Source organism: Trachypithecus francoisi, unplaced genomic scaffold (genome assembly GCF_009764315.1).
Source record: "Trachypithecus francoisi isolate TF-2019V2 unplaced genomic scaffold, Tfra_2.0 Lachesis_group5, whole genome shotgun sequence".
Taxonomy (NCBI): Eukaryota; Metazoa; Chordata; class Mammalia; order Primates; family Cercopithecidae; genus Trachypithecus; species Trachypithecus francoisi.
In genome coordinates this window covers 141708300-141728837 of record NW_022681470.1, presented here as the reverse complement: position 1 = coordinate 141728837, position 20538 = coordinate 141708300, and the positions used below count along the sequence as shown (strand labels likewise).

The following is a 20538-nucleotide window of genomic DNA, read 5'->3' as shown; positions in this document are numbered from 1 at the left end:
CATGGGCAAGACCAGGACATTTGGGTGCCTGAGGGAAGGTGCTAGAATCTCTTGGTGTCTTCACCATACATGAAATGCTGGCCTAATCCCTGGCTTTTTTTTTTTTTTTTGAGACGGAGTCTCGCTGTGTCACTCAGGCTGGAGTGCAGTCGCATGATCTCAGCTCACTGCAACCTCCGCTTCCCGGGTTCACGCCATTCTCCTGCCTCGGCCTCCCGAGTAGCTGGGACTATAGGCACCCACCACCATGCCCAGCTAATTTTTTGTATTTTTAGTAGAGACGGGGTTTCACCATGTTGGTCAGGCTGGTCTCGATCTCCTGACCTCATGATCCACCCGCCTCGGCCTCCCAAAGTGCTGGGATTACAGGAGTGAGCCACCACGCCCAGCCATCCCCAGCTTCTTTTAATGCCATCTTACCTCCTCAGCCTTCTCAAACCAAAGTCAACGTCTTCTCATTTTGGTGTTGTCCTCGTTTGCAGAATAACTAATGACATTTAAAATCAAACAGTGATCTGCCTTCCCCAGAAAACCCAGCCCCCACCTAGAGAACACCCTCCCCACGCGTCTCGGGTCCCTCTGGTACCTGTGGTCTGATCCACGAGGACTCGCGAGTTGATGATCCGCCCAAACCGAGAGAACATGTCCTCTACGTCCTTCTGGGTCATGGTCCGAGGGAGCCCGCTGATGTACAAGTTGGCATCTTTGATGACCTCTGAGCTCGGGCGAGCATACGACACCTTGAGAACACAAGCACTTTCTGAGATTAGGACAGGTACGTGGCCAAAGCATTGAGGAAGGTGCTAAATTTTAGGTTAGGGAAAGCCAGCACTGTGTGGTAAGAATTCATGCAAGGAACGATTATCATCACTGATGCTCACCACCTGCAGCCGCGTGGTGGCAAGCTCACTGCGTGATGGGCCGTGGGCAGGGGTGCCTGGCAGCGCTTCCTCACTGGGTGCTCACCATCCTCAAAGAGGCAAGCATGACTCCTACGTCACCAAGCCCAGCAACTGAGGGCCCGACGCTTGTGGGTGGCTACCTCTCTGATGTGCTGGACAATGAGCCAGTGCCAGAGATAGGTCCTGGTGCCCGAAAGAAGTCAGTGCTGCAGCGGGCAAGCAAGCTGGGAGCTACTGGGAGCGCATGAGACTCCACGAGACGCCCCTGCCAAAGAGCAAGCTTGCCACGGAAGCCCTGATGGGGGCCGTGGGTTCCGGGAGGACCCCGAGTTTGTACTCAAATCCACTCAAGCGTTCAATATTAAATGACTCAACACCTTTTGGATTTTTATTTTGCAAAATCAAAGAAAACTGAAGAGAACCTTCTGCCTACTTTGTCAAAATGGTACATTCATCATTCGTGTGGAGAGGGTAGTGAGGGGAGCCTGCAGGCTGATGCAAGACAAGGTCTTCAGTGCTTTTTCAGGTTGGCGCTGACAGCCGTGCAGACCCCACGGGCCCAGAAGGAGAAAAAGGACCATGGCGGAACTCCTCTGCCTGTGAAGGGGCAGCCTGGCAGGACTCACAGCCTCATCAGCAGGCTGGGATATGCAGGAGGGAGCAGGAGAGGAGGGAGCAGGAACAGAGGGAGCAGGAGCTGTGTGCCCGGGAAGGGTGGGGACTTGAACCTGTGCGAAAGGAAGTTCGTTCCCTTTGAGGGAGGGGCACAGAACTGATGAGCCAAGGTAACTGAGACCAGAACGCAGGGAGAAACCGCCACTCAGGAGTCACTGGGCAGAATCTGTGTGCCGAGCACACACACACAGCATCCTCTGAGAAGCTGCTTCTATCATGTCCCAGAGAAGGAACGACAGACATTGCCCCCGTTCACAGGGCAGCGGGCGGCCCAGCAGGGGAACAGGAGAGCCCCATGAGGAGAGGAGTGTAGGGCTGGAGGCCAGCTCCGCCCGGTAGCGGTGGGAATCGAGGGAGCATGTCATTACGGGGCCCAAGAGGTCTCTGGGGAAGCCGTGCTGCTCTCAGGCCAGGGGCACCTCCATCAGCCTGTAGGCAGGAGCTCTGGGGACATTTGGCCACCCCATGATGTGGGTCAGGGGCTGCCAGTGCTGTCCCCAGAGAAAAAGAGGCTGCCTTGGCCCCCAGCCTCCCCTACAGTGTCCGGGCCTGCCCTGGCTCGCTGCAGACCCATCTGGACTGGGGCAGTATTTGGGGGCCTGCCAAACTGTGACCCTGGCGCCGGTGAAGCAGAGCTGAGGCTGTCACTGACTGGACCTACTGCCGTCCCTGGATGAAGCCCCAGAGGAGAAGTGCCCTAGAGCCAAGTGCTGGGGAAAGCTCTGATGCCTCCCAAGGACAGGTATCTCCAAGGACCATGGGAACGCCGCTTTCCTCTTCTCTCTGGACACGGTCACATTCAGTCAGGCTAGAGTCAGAGCAGCTGGCGCACAGCAGGCGTGCACTGACCTGGGGATCCCCGGCCCCTCGGCCAGAACCCTCTTTCCTAAGCTCCCAACATCGCTTGCTCTTTGGCCTCAATCGGGTCTTTTTCTGGCTGCCGATGCTCAATAATTCATCCAGTGAGGGGTTCAATCGTGCTCCCCCCACCCCACAATCCAAATTCATATGCCGAAGTCCTAACCCCTTGGGACCTCAAAACGTGACCTGATTTGGATATAGTCTTTGGGGGTGTAATCAGTTAAGATGAGGTCACACTGGTATAGGGTGATCTCTAATCAAATGTGACTGATGTCCTTACAAAAAAGGAAATTTAGGCCAGGTGTGGTGGCACACGCCAGTAATCCCACTGTTTTGGGAGGCTGAGGTGGGAGGATCGCTTGAACCCAGAAGTTCAAGACCAGCCCGGGCAACACGGCAAGACCCCATCTCTACAAAAAATAAAATTAGCTGGTCGTGGTGGCACACACCTCTAGTCCCAGCTACACGGGAGGCTAAGGTGGGAGGATCACCTTAGCGCAGGAGTTTGAGGCTGCAGTGAGCCATGATCACACCACTGCAGTCCAGCCTGGGTGACTGAGTGAGGCCCTGTCTTTAAAAAAAAAAATTCAATTTAGAAAGGCGGGAAATGTAGATACAGGCACTCACACAGGGAGAAGGCTGTGCGAAGACAGACGCAGACTGGGGTGATGCTTCTCTAAGCCAAGGAACGCCACAGACCGCCAGCCTCCACCAGAAGCTGTCAGAGAGGCCTCTTGGACAGATCCCTACCCAGTGCCTTCGAGAGAAACCAACCCTGCTGACACCGTGGTCTTGGGCTTCCAGTCTCCAGAACCCTGAGTCAACCCTGCTGACACCGTGGTCTTGGGCTTCCAGTCTCCAGAACCCTGAGTCAATACCCTTCTTCTGTTGAAGCAACCTGGCCTGTGGGGCTTTGTCATGGCAGCTGAGCAAACTCCCGACCACTCTGCTTGCCACGGATCCCTCCACCGGCATCAATGCCCAGTTCCTCCTCTCCCTATTTACTTCTTGACTGCATTGATCATGACCGACCTGACACGCTACATATTTTATTTACTTTTTTAGCTTTTTTTGTAGAGACAGGGTCTCACTATGTTGCTCAGGTTAGACTTGAACTCCTGGGCCCAAGTGATCCTCCTGCCCCAGCCTCCCAAATGGCTTGGATTACAGGCATGCGCCACCCTGCCTGGCATCTATTTTATTTATTTAACTTTTAACACTTTGCAAATAGACTCTGTGAGGGCCAGACTTGTGTGTTTCCTGCCATATCCAAAGCACTCAGAGCAGCCTCTGGTGAATGGCAGACATCTGGGGACTGCCGCTGTGTGAATGGAGTACGCAGTTGCCGCTGCTATGAAGAATGTCTGCCTATCTGCACTGCAGTCCCCAGCGCTGGCTTCTGTGGGTGACAGGAGTTTTGCTGTTCTGGTTCCTGAGACTTGGTTCTCACAATGCGCTAGGGAAGCCTCCAGGTGACGTTAAGTGCCTGTAGCCACACACAGCACCCGGTTTCACACCCTGGCTTTGCCCCTCCATCCCTCTGTGACCTTGGCAGAGCTGTTTCACGACTGGAAACATCAGCTTCTTCAACCCAAATCTAGGGACCATTTTCTATAGGGCTGTGGAGAGGGCATGTGAGACACGGGATGGAAGGTCTGGCCTCCCGTCAGCCTTTGGTAAACACCGGCTGTGTGTGGCATACGGGGACCCAGCAGTGATGCAGAGCTGCACACAGAGACTGTGCGGCATCCCAGCAGGGACACAGAGCTGCATCTGGGACATGCTCGGCCTGTCGCCTCCATGCAGGACCACTCCCACTGTGGCTGCTTGGGCTGCTACTATGGGGAAAAGACAGATAGGGATGAGGAGACAGGACTCCTCCCTCTCCACTCTGCCATCAAGGGAATGACATCAGGACCAAAGAGGACAGAGCGGACAGGGAGAAAGCAAGGGCATGTCTCGGCTGTCTATGCAGGGCTGGGGCCTCAGAGCCCAGGGTGAGCACAAGACTCCAGAAGGCCCTGCCTGCAGGGGAGGAGTGGGGCAGAGGCTTGGGGCTAGCCTGCATTTCCCAGGATGTGCCTGGCCACTGGGTTTCCTTTAGGATGTGGCCCTTGCCTTGTGCCCCTGCAGGTCCTGCTGCTCAGAATACCCTCATCCCCACCCTGGCCTGGCTAACTCCCTCTCCTCCTCCAGATCTCAACTCTGGCTTTCTTGAAGGAGCCTCCCCTGGCACTGGCCACTGGCCACTATTATAGGCTCCTGAGCCCACCCTGGGACTACCTTACAGTGAATAGTGGGCACCGCTAGGCTCCCCAAGGGCAGACCACGGGACAGGGACCCCCAGCACCTGGCAGACGGCTTGGCCCTAGCCCGTATTGTCTGTCATAAAGGATCTGTCTGGTCTCTGTCCCAGATTCTTAGGAGAGAGTTTGTAAAACTTCTGGAATTTCTGTCTTTGTTACCATGAGGCCTTCGATCCCACTTGAGTTTGCGCTAAGTGATGGATCAGGATGGGCCCCAGCACCAGAAAGACCAAGCATGTGACTAGAGAGCTGGGGCTCTGAGCTGGATGATACCGGCCTGACCTCCGGGGTGGGGGAGGGGAAAGGGGTGCTGGGGATGGAGTTCAATCACATGGCCGAAGAGTCAATCGGTCATGCATTCGTAAGGAGCCCAGTAAAAACGCCAGACACCAAAGCTATATGGAGCCTCCCGGCAGGTGCACAGGTCACACGCAGGGAGGACAAGGCACCTCATCCCACCAGGTGCAGACATGTGAGCTCTGTGCTTGGGACCCTTCCTGTGTGGCTCTTCATTTGGCATGCCCTGAGTTGCAACCTTTATAAACAAACTGTCATCAGAAGCGTGAGTTCCAGGAGTCATTCTAGTGAGTCATGCACCCTGAAGGGGTGGCGGGAACCTCTGAATTTGTAGCCAGTTAGTAAGAAGTGCAGGGGCCTGGGGACCCCCAAAGGGTGACTGGCATCTGAGGTGAGGGCGGTCTTGTTGGGGACCATGGCCTTAAATGTGTGGGGGCTGTGCTAACTCTGGGTACTGGTGTCTGAACAGAACTGTAGGATACCAGGTGGCGTCAGACCAACGTGGAATAAAAAATTCCAGGATGAGTTGAACGCACAACTCCATCCAGGCCCTTATGATGCTGCACAGATGAACCACCCTTAAACTGGGGAGGGCAGGGGATCCGAAGTCCCTCAGTATCGAGGTACCTGGACCAGCACCAGACACTGGCCAGGGGCTCAATAAAGGTTTGCAGAATGAACACGCTTGGAGCACAGAGGACCCCAGGGCTACGCCAGGGGAACTGCTAGAGAAGCCAGGCCCAGGCAGCCTCGGGGAGACCTGGGGAGAAATTACTGAGGGCTGTCATGTCCCCATGAGGCTGGCCTGTTTCTGCAGAACTAGGACAATGGTGGGAAGCCACTGAGAACCAGACTCTGCTGGCAGAGGGCAGGGCCACCGAAGGTGAGGTAGGCTTCTGCACGTATGGCCGGGATGATGGGGAGGGACACCTGCCCAGGCCTGAGCCCCTGGGGTTCTGTGAGGCTCTGGCTCCAAACTCAGGCAGCCACTCCAGCCTTTCCCACCAACATCAATCCTAGAGAGGCAAGAGAGTCCTGTTTATGCACTGGGCATCCAGCTCTTGCATTTGAGTAAACAGAACAGCTGCACAGGAATAATCAACTGTTCTGCTCCACACCTCCGCCTGGCTGCCTCAGAAACAAGAACCTTCAAACATTTTCTAAATGGAGGAAAGAATTCCTAGATGGGGAGTCCAGGGCCAAGGATAAGCCACCCGGGGCTGGAGGTGATTCTGGAAGGGCCGCCCCTGCTCAGGTGGAAACCCATGGCGCTTGACTGCCCTCAGCAGCCCCCACCAGGGAAGGCACCTCTGAGGACCTGCGCTGGATATGAGGATGCAGGAGTGGCACGCCTGCCCTCAGGGAGCCCACTGCACACCACGCCCATGCGGCACGGGGCAGGTCTGGAAGAGCTGCTGTTGAGCGAGGGTTTGGCCCCTGAGTAACCAAGATTATGGGGCAGTCTGAAGGCAGGGACAGAGGCCACCTCTTGGCTGAAGGTGCTGCCACTGCCAGGTCACAGGACCCCTCTTGGTGGGCAGGCAAAAACCCAGGCTCCCAGGCCCACCCTGCAGCGACTCAGGAGGGCCCCCACAGCCTGGGAATCTGTATTTCACAGCTCCCCAGGGGCCCTGATCATCGGTGCAGGTCCAAGAGGGACCCTTCTGGGCACCCGATGTGACTCAGGGAGCACCTTTCTCTGGGGCAGGGGCATCTAGCAGATCTAAAGGCTCACATAGGACCACCTCATTCCAAATGGCCTTGGAGCAAGAGAGGGGATACTGGCCGGCAAGCTCTCACGTCTGTGGGTACCCTGTGAAGGCTGGCACTGAGGGCGGGTCGGTGCAGTGGCTGCTGCAGGAAGCCCGGTTGCAGGGGCCTGCCTGGGACACGGGAGGCTTAGGGAAGGCCCAGCAGCACCCAGGACTGACAGGAGACCAGGGAGCAAAGGTCGGAAAGACACGAGGCTTGATCCAGATGGCAGGAGCTGCCCACGAACCCAGGAGCCAGAAGGCAGACACGTGCAGATGGGGGTTAAGTGGGGCTCGGGGTTGACAGCCCCAGGGCACGAGGGCACGGGTCAGATGATGAGGACAGAGGAAATCCTTCTGTGTGACCTGGAGGACCTGCGACTTGTCCCAGGAAGCCACCATGGCCCTGCTGGAGGTGCCGCTCCTGGGTTGCTGCACAGTTGGCTTCCTCTAGTCACCTGCCGCTGTGAAGCTTCCACACACGCAACCGCCTGTCACACATGGCTATCCTCTGTCTTGTTTACTGTCTGTGCCTCCGACCCATGGGGGCACTGAGTTTGTCTGTTTTGGTCACCGTGGGGCACACGGTAGGTGCTGAGTGAGGTGCTGGGTGAGAGAAGGGTTACAACTGGCCCCAAGGAGTGCAGAGGGAGCGCCGGGCAGGTTGGGAGTGGATGGAGCTGTCCAGGGATGGGAACACAGCAAGTCAGGCAGGAGAGACGACAGGGGAGGCCTGGGAGCTGACGCAACCTGGGGGCACCCTGGGCGGGGAGTTGGCCCTGAACCACCTATGTAAGGCCTGGGACGGTCACCACCTGACCAGGGTATCTGATGGGAGCCCCCGAGGAGGAGTGGCTGTGCTCATAGTCCCTTGGAGAGTGACTGTGAGGCTGGGCGGGGCTCAGCACAGACCTGTGCCTAGGGCAGGAATGGACGCGGTGGCCATCATCCCTTTACCTTAATGGTTTTTGACTGGAGCCTCAAGCCGTTCAGCGTGTTGATCGCTCTCTCTGCGTCCTTTGCGGTCACGTAGTTCACAAAGCCATACCCCAAGCTGTGTCCTGTGCGGGAGAACACAAGGACACTGGTAAGCTGGCAGTCTGCAAGTGAGGGACAGGGAGGTCGGGAAGTACTTTACCTGCCTGGCCTTTGGGAAATGGGATTACAGGTGCCAGCAAACTTTCTTTCTTTGGCAAACACGTACATTTTCTGCAATGAACACAGGTTTTTGTTTTTTTTTTTTTTTGAGATAGGCTCTTGCTCCATCACCCAGGGTGGAGTCCAGTGCTGTGATCACGGCTCACTGCCACCTCAGATTCTTGGGCTAGAGCCTCCCACCTCAGCCTCCAGAGTACCTGGGACTACAGGCTCACTCCAGCAGGCCCAAGCTAATTGTTAAAATTATTTGTAGAGATGGGGTCTCACTATGTTGCCCAGACTGTTCTAAAACTTTTGGGCTCAAGCAATCCTCCCACCTCGGCCTCCCAAAGTGTTGGGATTACAGATGTGAGTCACTACGCCTGGCCAAGAGGTTTTATTTTTTATTTATTTTTTATTTTTATTTATTTTTATTTTTTTGAGACGAAGTCTCGCTCTGTCACCCAAGCTGGAGTGCACTGGCCAGATCTCAGCTCACTGCAAGCTCCGCCTCCCGGGTTTACGCCATTCTCCTGCCTCAGCCTCCCGAGTAGGTGGGACTACAGGCACCCGCCATCTCGCCCGGCTAGTTTTTTGTATTTTTTAGTAGAGACGGGGTTTCACCGTGTTAGCCAGGATGGTCTTGATCTCCTGATCTTGTGATCCGCCCGCCTTGGCCTCCCAAAGTGCTGGGATTACAGGCTTGAGCCACCGCGCCCGGCTGAGGTTTTATTTTTGTAATTAAAATAACCCCAAAAGTTATTTAAAAAGGAATATTTTTTTAAAACACTGTGCTACGAACAGCATCTTTCTGAATGACCAGTCCCGTGGGTGCCGGCCACTCTGTGGACCTGGGTGGTGAGGATGAGGAAGACCATGGCAGTAGACAGGCTGGTGGACCCCAGTTTGTGTCACTGCTGTTTCTCTACCACTTCCTTGTCCAGAGCAGGAGGGTCTGCTGGCACCACCCAGCACCAGTTCCATTTACCTTCCCAAGCCTGAGACCAGCCCGACCCCGCTGTGGGGCAGAAGAGGACGGAGAGCCCAAGGAGAGGCCAGGGGCTGAGAATCCCCAGCCCCGCCGGACAGTGGGGGAGAACCAGGGTCACGGGCAGGTGTCCCTGCACCCCCTTTGCGACACACTCAGCACAGGTACAAGCGAACACCCACTCACTGGACACCACAGGAGGGACTCGGGATGGCAAGGGCAGGACCAGAGGGGACAGCCTCTGAGGTCAGGGTTCAGAAGGAGCTTCATAGGACATTTGGCTAAGCGCTCTCACTAAAGGGGAAGTGAGGAGGCACAGGGAAGAGCGCAATCCCCGTCTCCCTGCAGCGTATCCACGCACTTGCAAGGCTGCTGAGCACCAGCTTTCGGCCGGAGCCTCACCCAGCACTGCTCCATTCCCCCGGCCGGCAGAGCACCGCAATGAGCAGGTCACCGAAGAGGAGGCCTGGAGCCCCACTGTGGCAGAGATCCTCCTTGCAGCTGGGCCAGGGGCATCCAGACCCATCTCACCGACAGCAAGATTACAAATCTAGCAGAGAGCTTAACCCAGATTTGCCACTTTCTTTTTAAAATGAATTTTATTTTTCAGAACAGTTTTAGGTTTACAGAAAAATTACAAGGATAATACCAAGTTCCCATACGGCTCCCTCCCAGTTTCCCTATCGGTACCACCGCGTGAGAGTATGGAATGCTGGTGATGATGAACGTTCCCATTAACTCTGGTCCATGCCCCATCCGCTTCCTTAGTCTTTCCCTCATGTTCTTTCCTGCCCTAGGACCGCATCCAGGATCCCATGTGACACTTAGTAGTCACATTCCCTCAGGCTCCTCTCAACTACGACAGTTTCTTGTTTCTCGTGACCTTGACGGTTTTGAGGACTGGTCGGATATTCCGTAGACTCTCCATCGGGTTTGATGGAGTCTCTGTCATGCCTGGAGTGGGGCTGTGGGTGCTGGTGTGGAAGAGCACAGCTGGAGCGCCCTTCTCATCACACCACATCAAGGGCACAAGCCGTCAACGTGACTTATGGCTGCTGGTGCTGACCCTGATCACTGGGCCGAGGCAGTCAGTCTGCCAGGTTTCTTGGCTGTAAAGTGACTCCCACCCCTTTCCACACTGCCCTCCGCAGAAGGAAGTCAGGACGCCCAGCCCACACTTAAGGAATGGCCCTGATGTAGCAGCTACAGAAATGACGTGCAGTTAGTTCTGCATGGGGCACTCTCTTTCCTGACAAACAAAACCAAAATCAGATCCTCTAGACTCGTATTTCTAATAAAACTCCATGAGGCTAAGAGACTCAGCTCTGGGGCCCTGGACAAAGTGAGAACCTGGAGCACCAAGACCGCAGGACCAGGCCCATGTGGAGCGAACTGGGATCGTAGCTCAGAGAACAAGCAGCGGAGCAGCACGGCCAGGTCGGGACTGCCAGGGCCTCTGCAAGCGCTCCAGACGGCAGTGTGAAACTGGCAGGTGTCCCCGCACCCCCTCTGTGACACACTCAGCACAGGTACAAGCGAACACCCACTCACTGGACACCACGGGAGGGACTCAGGATGGCAAGGGCAGGACCAGAGGGGACAGCCTCTGGGGTCAGGGATTCCTGTGATACGGATTCTTGACCACAACGTCAGCCTGGCTGGGTTTTTTTCACTCCTGAACACCTGCTCTCCAATTGCTCAGCGCCATCTACATTCGGGCCCCATCCTTCTGCTCCATCCACAAGCCTGGACCACCTGCCTCCTTGGCTGCGGCGCCTCAGGCAGCCTAAGCACTGCTTGAGAAAGTCACACACCGGTAAGGACTCGAGCACCAATCCCCGTTCCTGTGTCCTCAGCCACAGCCAGCTCCTCTCAACACAGAAACATGGTCCCTGCCTGGCCCAAGTCCCTGCTTCCTCATCTCCCAGGGGCTGGGTGGTCCTGGCTGGTCCCCTAGGATGGTCACTGCCCCAGGGACCGTTTCAGGATGTGTCCCCTGAGCTTTCGGCAGCTCAGGGTAGGGCCTACCCCTTTGGGACACCCCTCCTCCGGGATGTGGAAACCACACCAGGTTTCCATCTCCCTGACTGTCCCTCCTCAGGCTCCTCATCCCCTGTCCATTCCAAGGAGACTCACGGGCCCTGAGTACCCACCTTTGGCCCTTGTCTCTGCCATATGCTCTTCCTCACCACATGTGCCCAAGCCTGCCAACAACACCGAGGGAGTCGTACACCCTTGGGCAGCCCCTGTCGCCTTCTATGGTCAAGCTCCTTCTCTGTCCTCAAGGAGCTGATGCATTAACTGAGCACCTACTATGTGTCAGGCCCTGTGCTTGGCTGGGGGTTAGTGATGCATGACAGAGGACGGTCGCTACCATCATGAAAGCTGTCACATCCCTGGGGGCAAGTCAGACAACTTGGTGGCGAGAAACTGACAAGCATTAAGACAGGGTGGGTCAGGAGGGCCCGTGGCGGAGGAGGTATTTTAAACAAAACCTCTGCGTGGCTGGCGTGAGTATTCCAGACAGAAGAGCAGGTGCCAAGTCTTTGAGGCAGAGACAATGCCAGTGTATTCCCAGAAAGTAGAGGTGGCCCGTGTGGCAAGGGCCTGGGAAGTGGCCACTGGCAGCAGGGCAGAGCCAGTGTGGAGCCAGTGGGCTGGTGATCTAATCCAGATGGGAGATGCGGGCTATGTGTACCGGCCAGGGCAGGAGATGAATACCCCACCCAGAGGACTGCACGTGGGGTAGTGGGGTAAGGGCCCTGTCCTCCCTACCGGCTGGGCCTTGTGAGTCAAGGCCTGGCTTCATCCCCAGAGTCTGCTCTCCTCTCTGTGGTGGGTGCCTGGAGGCAGTGGGAAGGGAGAAAGGTGAGGGATGAAGGTGTCCTGGTTTCCACCTGCTGGTTGAGGCCATCGACCAGAAGGGTTTCATCCAGCACCTGACCGCCCACCTCCACCTTTGCCTCCAATACAAATCAACCTGGGCAGCTTCCTAAGCCACCACTGACTGCACAGGCCACACCCTCAACCAATGAAGTCAGAAAAGGAGGAGGTGGGGGGGTTGCCAGCTGGCTTCAGTGGTTTCAAGACAGGGTCTCAGTCTGTTGCCAAGACTAGAGTGCAGTGACAGGATCTCAGCTCACTGCAACCTCTGCCTCCTAGGCTCAGGCGATGCTCCCACCTCAGCCCCCCAAGTAGCTGGGACTAGAGGGGCGTACCACCATGCCTGGCTAATTTTTTTATTTTTTGTAGAGATGGGGTTTCGCCACATTGCCCAGGTTGGTTTCAAACTCCTGAGCTCAAGCAATCCTCCCACCTCGGCCTCCCAAAGTGCTGGGATTACAGGCGTGAGCCACCACACCCGGCCTCCTCAGTGGTTTTTAAAGCTCCCTGGTGATTCCAGTGCATGAGGGACATGGGGCTTCCCATGGTTATGCAGAGGAGAGGAAGCCTCCAGAGAAGAAGTGGAAATGGGCCCCCAAGTTACTGTTTCTCCGGGCAGGGTCCACAAGCCACCTGCACCAGGGGCATCTGGAGTTCAAGGCAACAACTTGGCTCCCTAGACACCCCTACCCCAGCCTGGGACCCAGGATGTCAGGCAGGCATGGGAATCCGCATCTCCAAACTCCTTACAGATGCTCCTCCTGCCCGCCAACGGCAGAGCCTGCCAGAGCCCCTGCCTGGAGATAGCAGATCAGCCCCAAGACAGGAGGCCTGAGGGGTTGTGAAGGAGCAGGAGAACAGGGAGCCAAGCTCAGAGGGGCCTGCTCCTGCACAGGCCGCAGTGGGTCTGCCTGATGTAGGTGCTTGGGGGGCAAACGGGGCCCCTGGGATGGGGGATGGGATGGAGAGGGTGCAGGTGGGAAACATAGGGAAGCAGGAAGGAGGAGATCGGCAGGGAGGAATGCAGGACACAGAACCCAGGAGTAAGATGCAGGGCTGTCCCAGAGGCCAGTGCATGTCCAGCTCTCACTTCCCTCAACTGGAAGAAGAGCCTCTGCACCCTTTCTGGCCACAGGACAAGGGTTCTGGGCTCTGGTTCTCTGCCTGCCTGGCATCAGCATCCCCCTCCATGAAGGTTAAAGCACAGATGGTCAAACACCCCAAGTGGCTGACTCAGGGGTCTGGATGGGGTCTGAGACTCTCATTTCCCCAGGTATCCCGATGCTGCTGCTGGCCCAGGGACTGTACCCTGAGAGCTGCTGCCTGGAGAAGACAAAGCTGCCTCTGCAGGGATCACCACGGATGCCTTACAGGGCACCCATACCCTGCCCACCCCAGTTAGTGCTCTCGAACTTCCAAACACATTTCTCCCTCTCTTTGGATGAGGGTTAAGACTGGAGAGCTGCTTCCTTGTCTTACGCTGCCAGACACAATGCTTCCATCCCTCAGTGCTTCTTGCAGCGGGCAGAGCCCTGACCTGACGTGGGGTGCAGGGCTGAGGGGGCAAGTGCCCTGTGGGTGAAGCCCTCCTCTGCACTGAGAGGGCAGGTCCTGTGAGTTCTCTCTTTAAAGGCTCAAGGGAAGACTTCACTGAGAGACAGAGACTGGAGGTGGGGAGTGAATTAATTCAGCAATAAATAAGAAACAGCAAAGGTCCGCAAAAGAAAAGAAATGGGCGAAGGACAAGAAGGGTATTTTACAAAAGAAGGACAACCAACCACTAAATAGAAACAGTGATGAACTTCATGAGAAATAGGAATCACCCTGATTGGATGTCGCTCGTCCCTCACAGGGTGGCCAAGGTAAGAAATCCTGCCAAGGCTAGAGGACGGCAGGGCCGGACAGAAGGAAGGGTGAACTAGGAGTCCCCTAGAGAGTGAGTTAGCGACAGGGACCAAGAGCCTTTAAAAGGTGTGCTCTCCCATCTGCTGCTTCGCAGGCAGGAAGACTTGCTATGGAAATAACCAGTGAGCAAAGATTTGTGCCAGGACATTTATCTCAGCGGGTCTTTCAAATATCAACAAATGGAATCGCTTCTCGGCCTTTTGGCTAAGATCAAGTGTAGTATCTGTTCTTATCAGTTTAATATCTGATACGTCCTCTATCCGAGGACAATATATTAAATGGATTTTTGGAAATAGGAGATGGAAAAGGAGCTTGCTCCGTCCACTCCACGCATCGACCTGGTATTGCAGTACTTCCAGGAACGGTGCACCCACGCCCCTCGGGGGTAACAACAACAACAACAACAACAACAACAAAAAAAAAAAAACAAATGGAAAGCAGAATACTATGTGACCGCATAACGATGGGATCGCAAGATGTTCAGCGAAGTGGAAAAATGTCCAGATATAGGACGGAAAGTTGATCTGCAGCCTGAGGGAGAGCCCGTTCTGTAGAAGTACATGACTGCTTATGGCCACAAATACGTAAAGAAAATCATCTGGAGGGACAAGTGCCCAAAAGCTAACGGCGGTGTGATTGTGGGTTTTTTTTTCTTTTTTTTTTTTGCTTGGCTCATGCTTAAGTTTTTTTCTGTGAGACGTAAACATGACTCATATTAAGAAAAAAGCCGTCAGGCTGGGAAAGCCTGGAAGGGCATTCCTGCAGAGGGAACAGTGTTCAGAGAATCACAAGCACCTAAGAGTAGGGCCTGACTGGAGGAGTGCGTGGGGTGCAGCAAGTGGGGAGAGGGGGCAAGCGCCCAGGGCTCTCGGGAGCCGCGGGCAGGGATGCGGACTTTCACCAGACCAGAGATACACAGCAAGACAGAAGCCGTGAACAGGGCTGCAGCCTGGTGGCTCCAGCATAACAGGCCGTCCATGAGGGTGGTGGGCTGATTCCTTCTGATCTCCCGAGGGACATATGGGGCCACCGGGGAGAGACCAGACACCAGGGCAGGGCTGCCCAGGAGGGCAGTAGGTAGGGGCACTGGGCGCTGCAGTGGCCTCCTTAGCTGCTGTTTGCGGGTGGAACAGCCACCAACCAACCAACACCATATCCCCAACATAGGGACCAGGGCCAGGCCAGCCAGAAACATTCCGAGTCTTGAGGGCGGCACATGGGGCAGTCCCTTCCTCCCAGCCATCACCACGCCCCTCCTTCCTCCTGCCACCAGTGCCCAGCCCATGGCTGGCACTCAACCAGTATTTGCTGAATGATGATCTGCACTCTCCCCCTCCCCAGTACCACTCATTCATTCATTCCTTCCTTCACTCCGCAAACACCAACTGGCTATGTCTAGGGCTACAGAGTCTAACAAAGCTCCTGCCTCCAGGAGCAATACTGATGTGCTGGACCAGAAAGCTCCAGGTCAGTGCTGGGTGGAAACCCCACAGTGCAGGTCGGCCCGGGTGCCATGGGAACCCATAGCGGAGCATCCGACACTTGGACCAGGGGAGGCCTCCTTAAGCAAACAGGGCCAGGATGTGAATGGTTTGAGGAGGGGAGTGACAGGGTCACATGCGGGCTGTCAAATAGGCCCCTCTGCTGCAGTGAGGAGGGTGGTCTTCAGGGAGCACAGGGGGCCAGTTAAGAGGCCAAAACGACGCACGGGTCACAGGCAGTGGTGTCCTGGGCTAGAATGGTGGCTGAGGAGAGAGGGAAAAGGGATGGACTGAAGAAACACCCAGGAGGACGAGAGCCAAGGACATGCCTAGATTTCTAAGCAGAGCTACCAAGTGGATGGTGATGCCATCGGCTAACGTGGGGACAACTAGAAACGAGCAGCTGGCTTTAGGGAGACACAGGTCAGTTTGGAATATACTGCATTTGAGGGGCCAAGAGCATCTGGAGCTCAAGACAGCTTTCTGGTCAAAAAGGAGGTGGCAGACAAAGGGCAGCTGGGAGCCATGGAGTGACTCTGCCCATGCTGAATGTCGGCTTTGGAAGAAGAGGACAATGGCATAACCCTCTGGCATAATCCTCTGGCATAACCGGCTGAGTCAAAGGCTGGGGAAAGGTGCTAAAGACAGACAGCCTCAGGGGCAGTCAGACAGGTGGGAGGAGGTGGTGCTCCTGAAAGCCAATGGGAGAGGGTGCTTCTGGAAGGAAGAGACAGGGAACAGGACAGTATGTGGGTGGGAGGCCAACACACACAGCAGTGGCTCTTGCTAGGGGAGACTGCCTCCCAAGGGACATGCGGCAATGTAAGGACATTATTGGGTTTCACCACTGGGAAGTCACTGCTGGGACCATGTGGGTGGAGGCCAAGGATGCTGCTCAACACCTGCAGCGTCCAGCATGGTGTCCAGTCCCGACATCAGGAGCACGGACGTGGAGGAACTCCAAGCTAGAGGAAGCTGGGAATCTGGAAGGAATTCCTTTCAAGACACTCGAAGCCCAGGAAAAGTGGGCACTTGGAGAGCCTGAGGCTCTTGGGAAGCCGGGAAGGCAAGGGAAGGAAAGATTGGAGCTGGAGAGCTGGAGATGCTGTTAGTTCCACTGCGAAGCGGGAGGTGTCATCAGTGAAGTGGGTGGCTGGAGGCCTGAGGAGGGCAAACACAGGGAAATGGCTCCTGTGGGGCTCGGGGACACCCGTGTTGTAAGACAAGCTAGGCCAGGGATCAGATTTGCCGGAGTGCTTGCCTGGCCGGGTGAGAGGCTATCCTGGGGGGCTGGGAGAAAGCAGCTGGCTGGGGAGAGGGGTGGTGAGACCTAGGGCCACGCCCTGGGCCCTGCCAGCAAAGAGGTTTGCCCACACTGGCGGCAGGCTGAGCAAAGCCAGGTTGCAGCATGTTCTCCATAAACCTCCAGTTAAGATGAAAGCCCAGGCCCAGCCACTCCACAACTCCTGGTGTGTCAGTTACTAACTACTGTCCAAAGATAAGACAGGGCTCACCTCTGAACTGAAATAATTTCCAAATTACACTTTTGCAGACTTCACTGATTCTCAAAACCAGTTCTCTCCAGACTGAGCCAAATCTAGGTGTTCCTACTAGCATAGCTCACATTCCTGTGAAAACCACAAGGGAGTAGACAAAGAAGTCAGGTTCCAGGAGAACGACTGCAAATTCCGTGGGAATGCTTTTTGCTTGCAAAATCTCCAGCGCTCAGGAATATCAAGGAAAATTCCCTTCCACCAGAAAGTCAGAGGAAAAAGGTGAGACTTGTTAGTGGCACAGGAGAATTTTTAAACTCTTCTCTTATTCAGGGTGGTCTCCTGCAGCAGGAGAGATATGCTGGCTTCTAGAACATTCTAACACTGCTTAAGTTTGTAAACTGCGTAAAATCCCTATTGAGAAGTCGTTTATTAAATCAGACTCTTGGAGTTGGAAGGAGAGAAGGCTTTTGTATTCAGTGCCCGCATCTGAATTCCCTGTACAGCCGCCAGACAGGCTCTTTGGGAGTCATTGGGGGGTCAGGTGTCTTATGGTTACTGGGGAACTGTTGAAGATAAAGTGCATCGATGGGTACATTAGGTCCAACACATTGCTCTATGTCCATGTATGCTTGAAACGTTTCATAATAGAAACTTAATTTTTAATTTTCATTTTATTTTTAAGACAGAGTCTCACTCTGTTGCCCAGACTGAAGTGCAGTGGCACAATCTCAGCTCACCACAACCTCCGCCTCCCAGGTTCAAGCGATTCTCCTGCTTCAGCCTCCCGAGTAGCTAGGATCACAGGCATGCGCCACCACACTTGGCTAACTTTTGTATTTTAGTAGAGATGGGGTTTCTCCATGTTGACCAGGCTGGTCTCAAACTCCTGACCTCAGGTGATCTGCCTGCCTTGGCCTCCCAAAGTGCTGAGATTACAGGCATGAGCCACTGTGCCCAGCGTTTAACTTTTAAATTAGTTCTCTCTCTCTTTTTTTTTTTTTTTGAGACGAAGTCTCACTATGTTGCCCAGGCTCAAGTGTAGAAGACACTTTAGTACCAAGTGGTACTTAGTAAGGTGCAATCTCGGCTCACTGCAACCTCAACCCCCCAGACTCAAGCAATCCTCCTGTTTCAGCCCCCCAAGTAGCCAGGACCACAAATGCGGACCACCACGCCCAGCTAAGTTTTTGTATTTGTCGTAGAAATGGGGTTTCACCATGCTGCCCAGGCTGGTCTTGAACTCCTGAGCAAGTGATCCTCCCACCTCCACCTCCCAAAGTGCTGGGATTACAGGTATGAGTCACCATGCCCAGCCTGAAATGAGTTTTCAGTATAGGGAATTACAGTCCCCAAATCCAGGGTAGCAGCCACAGCCCCGAGAGGAATGGCCACTCCTTGGCTTCCTAAAAGCAGGGTGGAGACAGAAAGGAAGGCAGGGGGGTGGTGGCAGGTAGAGGGAGGAGGAGGAAGAGGGGGCACTGGGAGAGGAGGAGGAGGACAGCTCCACAAATGGTCTGTCCGTAATTCTCTCCGGAGTCCTTGAAGCCACACTCTCAGAATGGAGGCCACTCTGTAAGGAGGGCCTTCACAGGTGCCAGGCCCTCTGCAAACACCTATGAGGTAGGGAAAACCAGGATGTAGGAGCCACAATCTCCACATTCCGGATGGGGACACAGAGGCTTAGAAGTCCCACTGTGAGAGGGTGGAACATCAGGGCTTTCAGCTGCCAGGAACCTGCCCCTGTGAGAGTTCAAGCTCAGCATGGTGCAGAAGTTCAAGCTGATGGCGTTGACAGTAAACAGAGCAGCCCAAACGTAATGAAGGGCTGTCCACGAGGTCGTCGGTGTTCTGCTGACCTGGGCCTGACCAAACGTGGGGGCCTGGACGGACAGGGGCGGGCCTGCCTGCGCCTGCCCTGGACAGTACACTCGCCGGGGTCCCTTCCACACATCAGACCCAATTGACCTGCCCAGGCCAGGCCAGGTCAGGCTGTGGTTCTCCGGCTCCTTCCAGTTCTCAGAATGTCCTGTCTCTGGTTCCTTCCTCTCCTTGCAATGTCTTATTTTGTACACGCTCTCTGTCTCACAATGAATTTTTCCTCTTTTGGGAACTTATGTCTGATCTTATACAAGAGCAATGGACAAATGGAGTTTGAAATAAAAACGAAACTCCACAGCCATCACTTCAAGGCTGTAGTCATCCTGCACTGAGGAATGCCACAAAGTCACAGGCAGAAGAGACAATGCCCAATGGATGGCCACCAATACTAAATTACTAAAACGCCTCCATGTGTTTACCTGCTACTTTATCCCGAATGAGTTTTGCAGATTCCACTTCGCCGATGCTGCTGAACAGGCTGCGCAGCTCATCCTGGGTCATGTTCTGAGGGAGGTAGTTGACGATCAAATTCGTTCTCCCAATGTCACCCCTGCAGTCTTCGGCCATGTGGTCTTCATAACCATTAGACATTGTATTTTTCAAAAATCTATAATGGAAAAAAGAGCAAGTAAACTCAAAATGTTCATATTGCAGTATATGAAGGCAAAACTAGTAACTGCATTTGCGCTTAAAAAATTTTTTTTTCTTTCTTTCTTTTTGTTTGTTTTTGAGACAGAGTCTCACTCCGTCACCCAGGCTGGAGTGCAGTGGCACAATCTCGGCTTACTGCAACCTCTGCATCCCAGGTTCAAGTGATTCTCCTACCTCAGCCTCCTGAGTAGCTGGGATTACAGGCATCTGCCACAATGCCCAGCTAATTTTTGTATTTTTAGTAGAGATGGGGTTTCGTCATGTTGGCCAGGCTGGTCTCGAACCCCTGACCTCAGGTGATCCATCTGCCTCAGTCTCCCAAAGTGCTGGGATTAGAGGCGTGAGCCACTGCTTCTGGCCCTGCACTTAGAGATTCTTTTCTACACTGCACGTTAACTTACAGCCACATAAAAATCTGCACGTGGATGTTTACAGTGGCTTCACTCATAATTGCCAAAACCTGGAAGTAACCAGGATCTCCTCCAATGGGTGAATGAATAAACATTCGTGTGGTTCAGCTGTACACGGGCATATTCTTGATGATAAAAAGAAATGAGCTATTAAGCCAGGTAAGACATATATTGCTAAGTGAAGGAACACAGTATACTGTATGATTCTAACTCTATGACCTTCTGGAAAAGGCACACTACAGAGAAAAAGATCAGTGGTTGCCAAGGATGCAGGTCAGGGGTCGGGGGGACAACAAATAGTGGAACACAGGATTGTCAGGGTTTTAGGGCAGTGAAACTATTTTGCATGATACATAATGGTGGATGTGATAATACATGTTTGTCAAAACCCAGAGAATGAACAATATACACAGTGAACTCTAATCTGAATTACTAATAATGTGTCAAGATTGATTCACTAAGAACAACAGAGATACCATGTGAATGTGAGATGCTAATGGGTGTGGTGGTGCCATCACAGCTCACCGCAGCCTTGAACTCCTGGGAGATCCTCAAGCGATCCTCTCACCTCAGCCTCCTGAGTAGTTGGGAATACTGGTATGTGCCACCATGCCCGGCTAATTTTTAACACTTTTTGTAGAGATGGTATCTTGCCCAGGTTAATTTTGAACTCCTGGCCTCAAGTAATCCTTCCGTCTCACCCTCCCAAAGTGCTAGGATTACGGGCATGAGCCACTGTGTCTGGCTTCTATTTAAAAAAAATTTTATTCAGTCAATACTTCATTGTAACGCTATGGAACAAGTGTTCTCCACTTCACAATTTTCCTGCAAACCTAAAACTGCTCTAAAAAATAGTCTATGGACACAAAACAGAACAACTCCAAGTTCACTAAGAGGGCTTTGAAGAGACCTACGAA

At 54.2% G+C, this 20538-nt stretch overlaps 1 protein-coding gene and 1 non-coding gene across 2 annotated transcripts in view; one reads left to right on the top strand and one right to left on the bottom strand.

Annotated features, from left to right (window-relative positions):
• The window catches only part of ELAVL1 (ELAV like RNA binding protein 1), a 47464-nt gene that overhangs the window by 14161 nt on the left and 12765 nt on the right, over nucleotides 1-20538 (bottom strand). Inside the window, exons 2-4 of the mRNA XM_033195448.1 lie at nucleotides 18980-19167; nucleotides 7750-7853; nucleotides 587-740 (exon numbers count right to left, since the gene is read on the bottom strand). Coding sequence (XP_033051339.1) covers nucleotides 587-740; nucleotides 7750-7853; nucleotides 18980-19151 — 430 coding nt within the window. The 5' untranslated portion in view covers nucleotides 19152-19167. The remainder of the gene's footprint in view (nucleotides 1-586; nucleotides 741-7749; nucleotides 7854-18979; nucleotides 19168-20538) is intronic.
• LOC117076902 lies at nucleotides 13890-14080 on the top strand. The gene has a single exon (XR_004434528.1). It is a non-coding gene; the product is annotated as a U2 spliceosomal RNA (small nuclear RNA).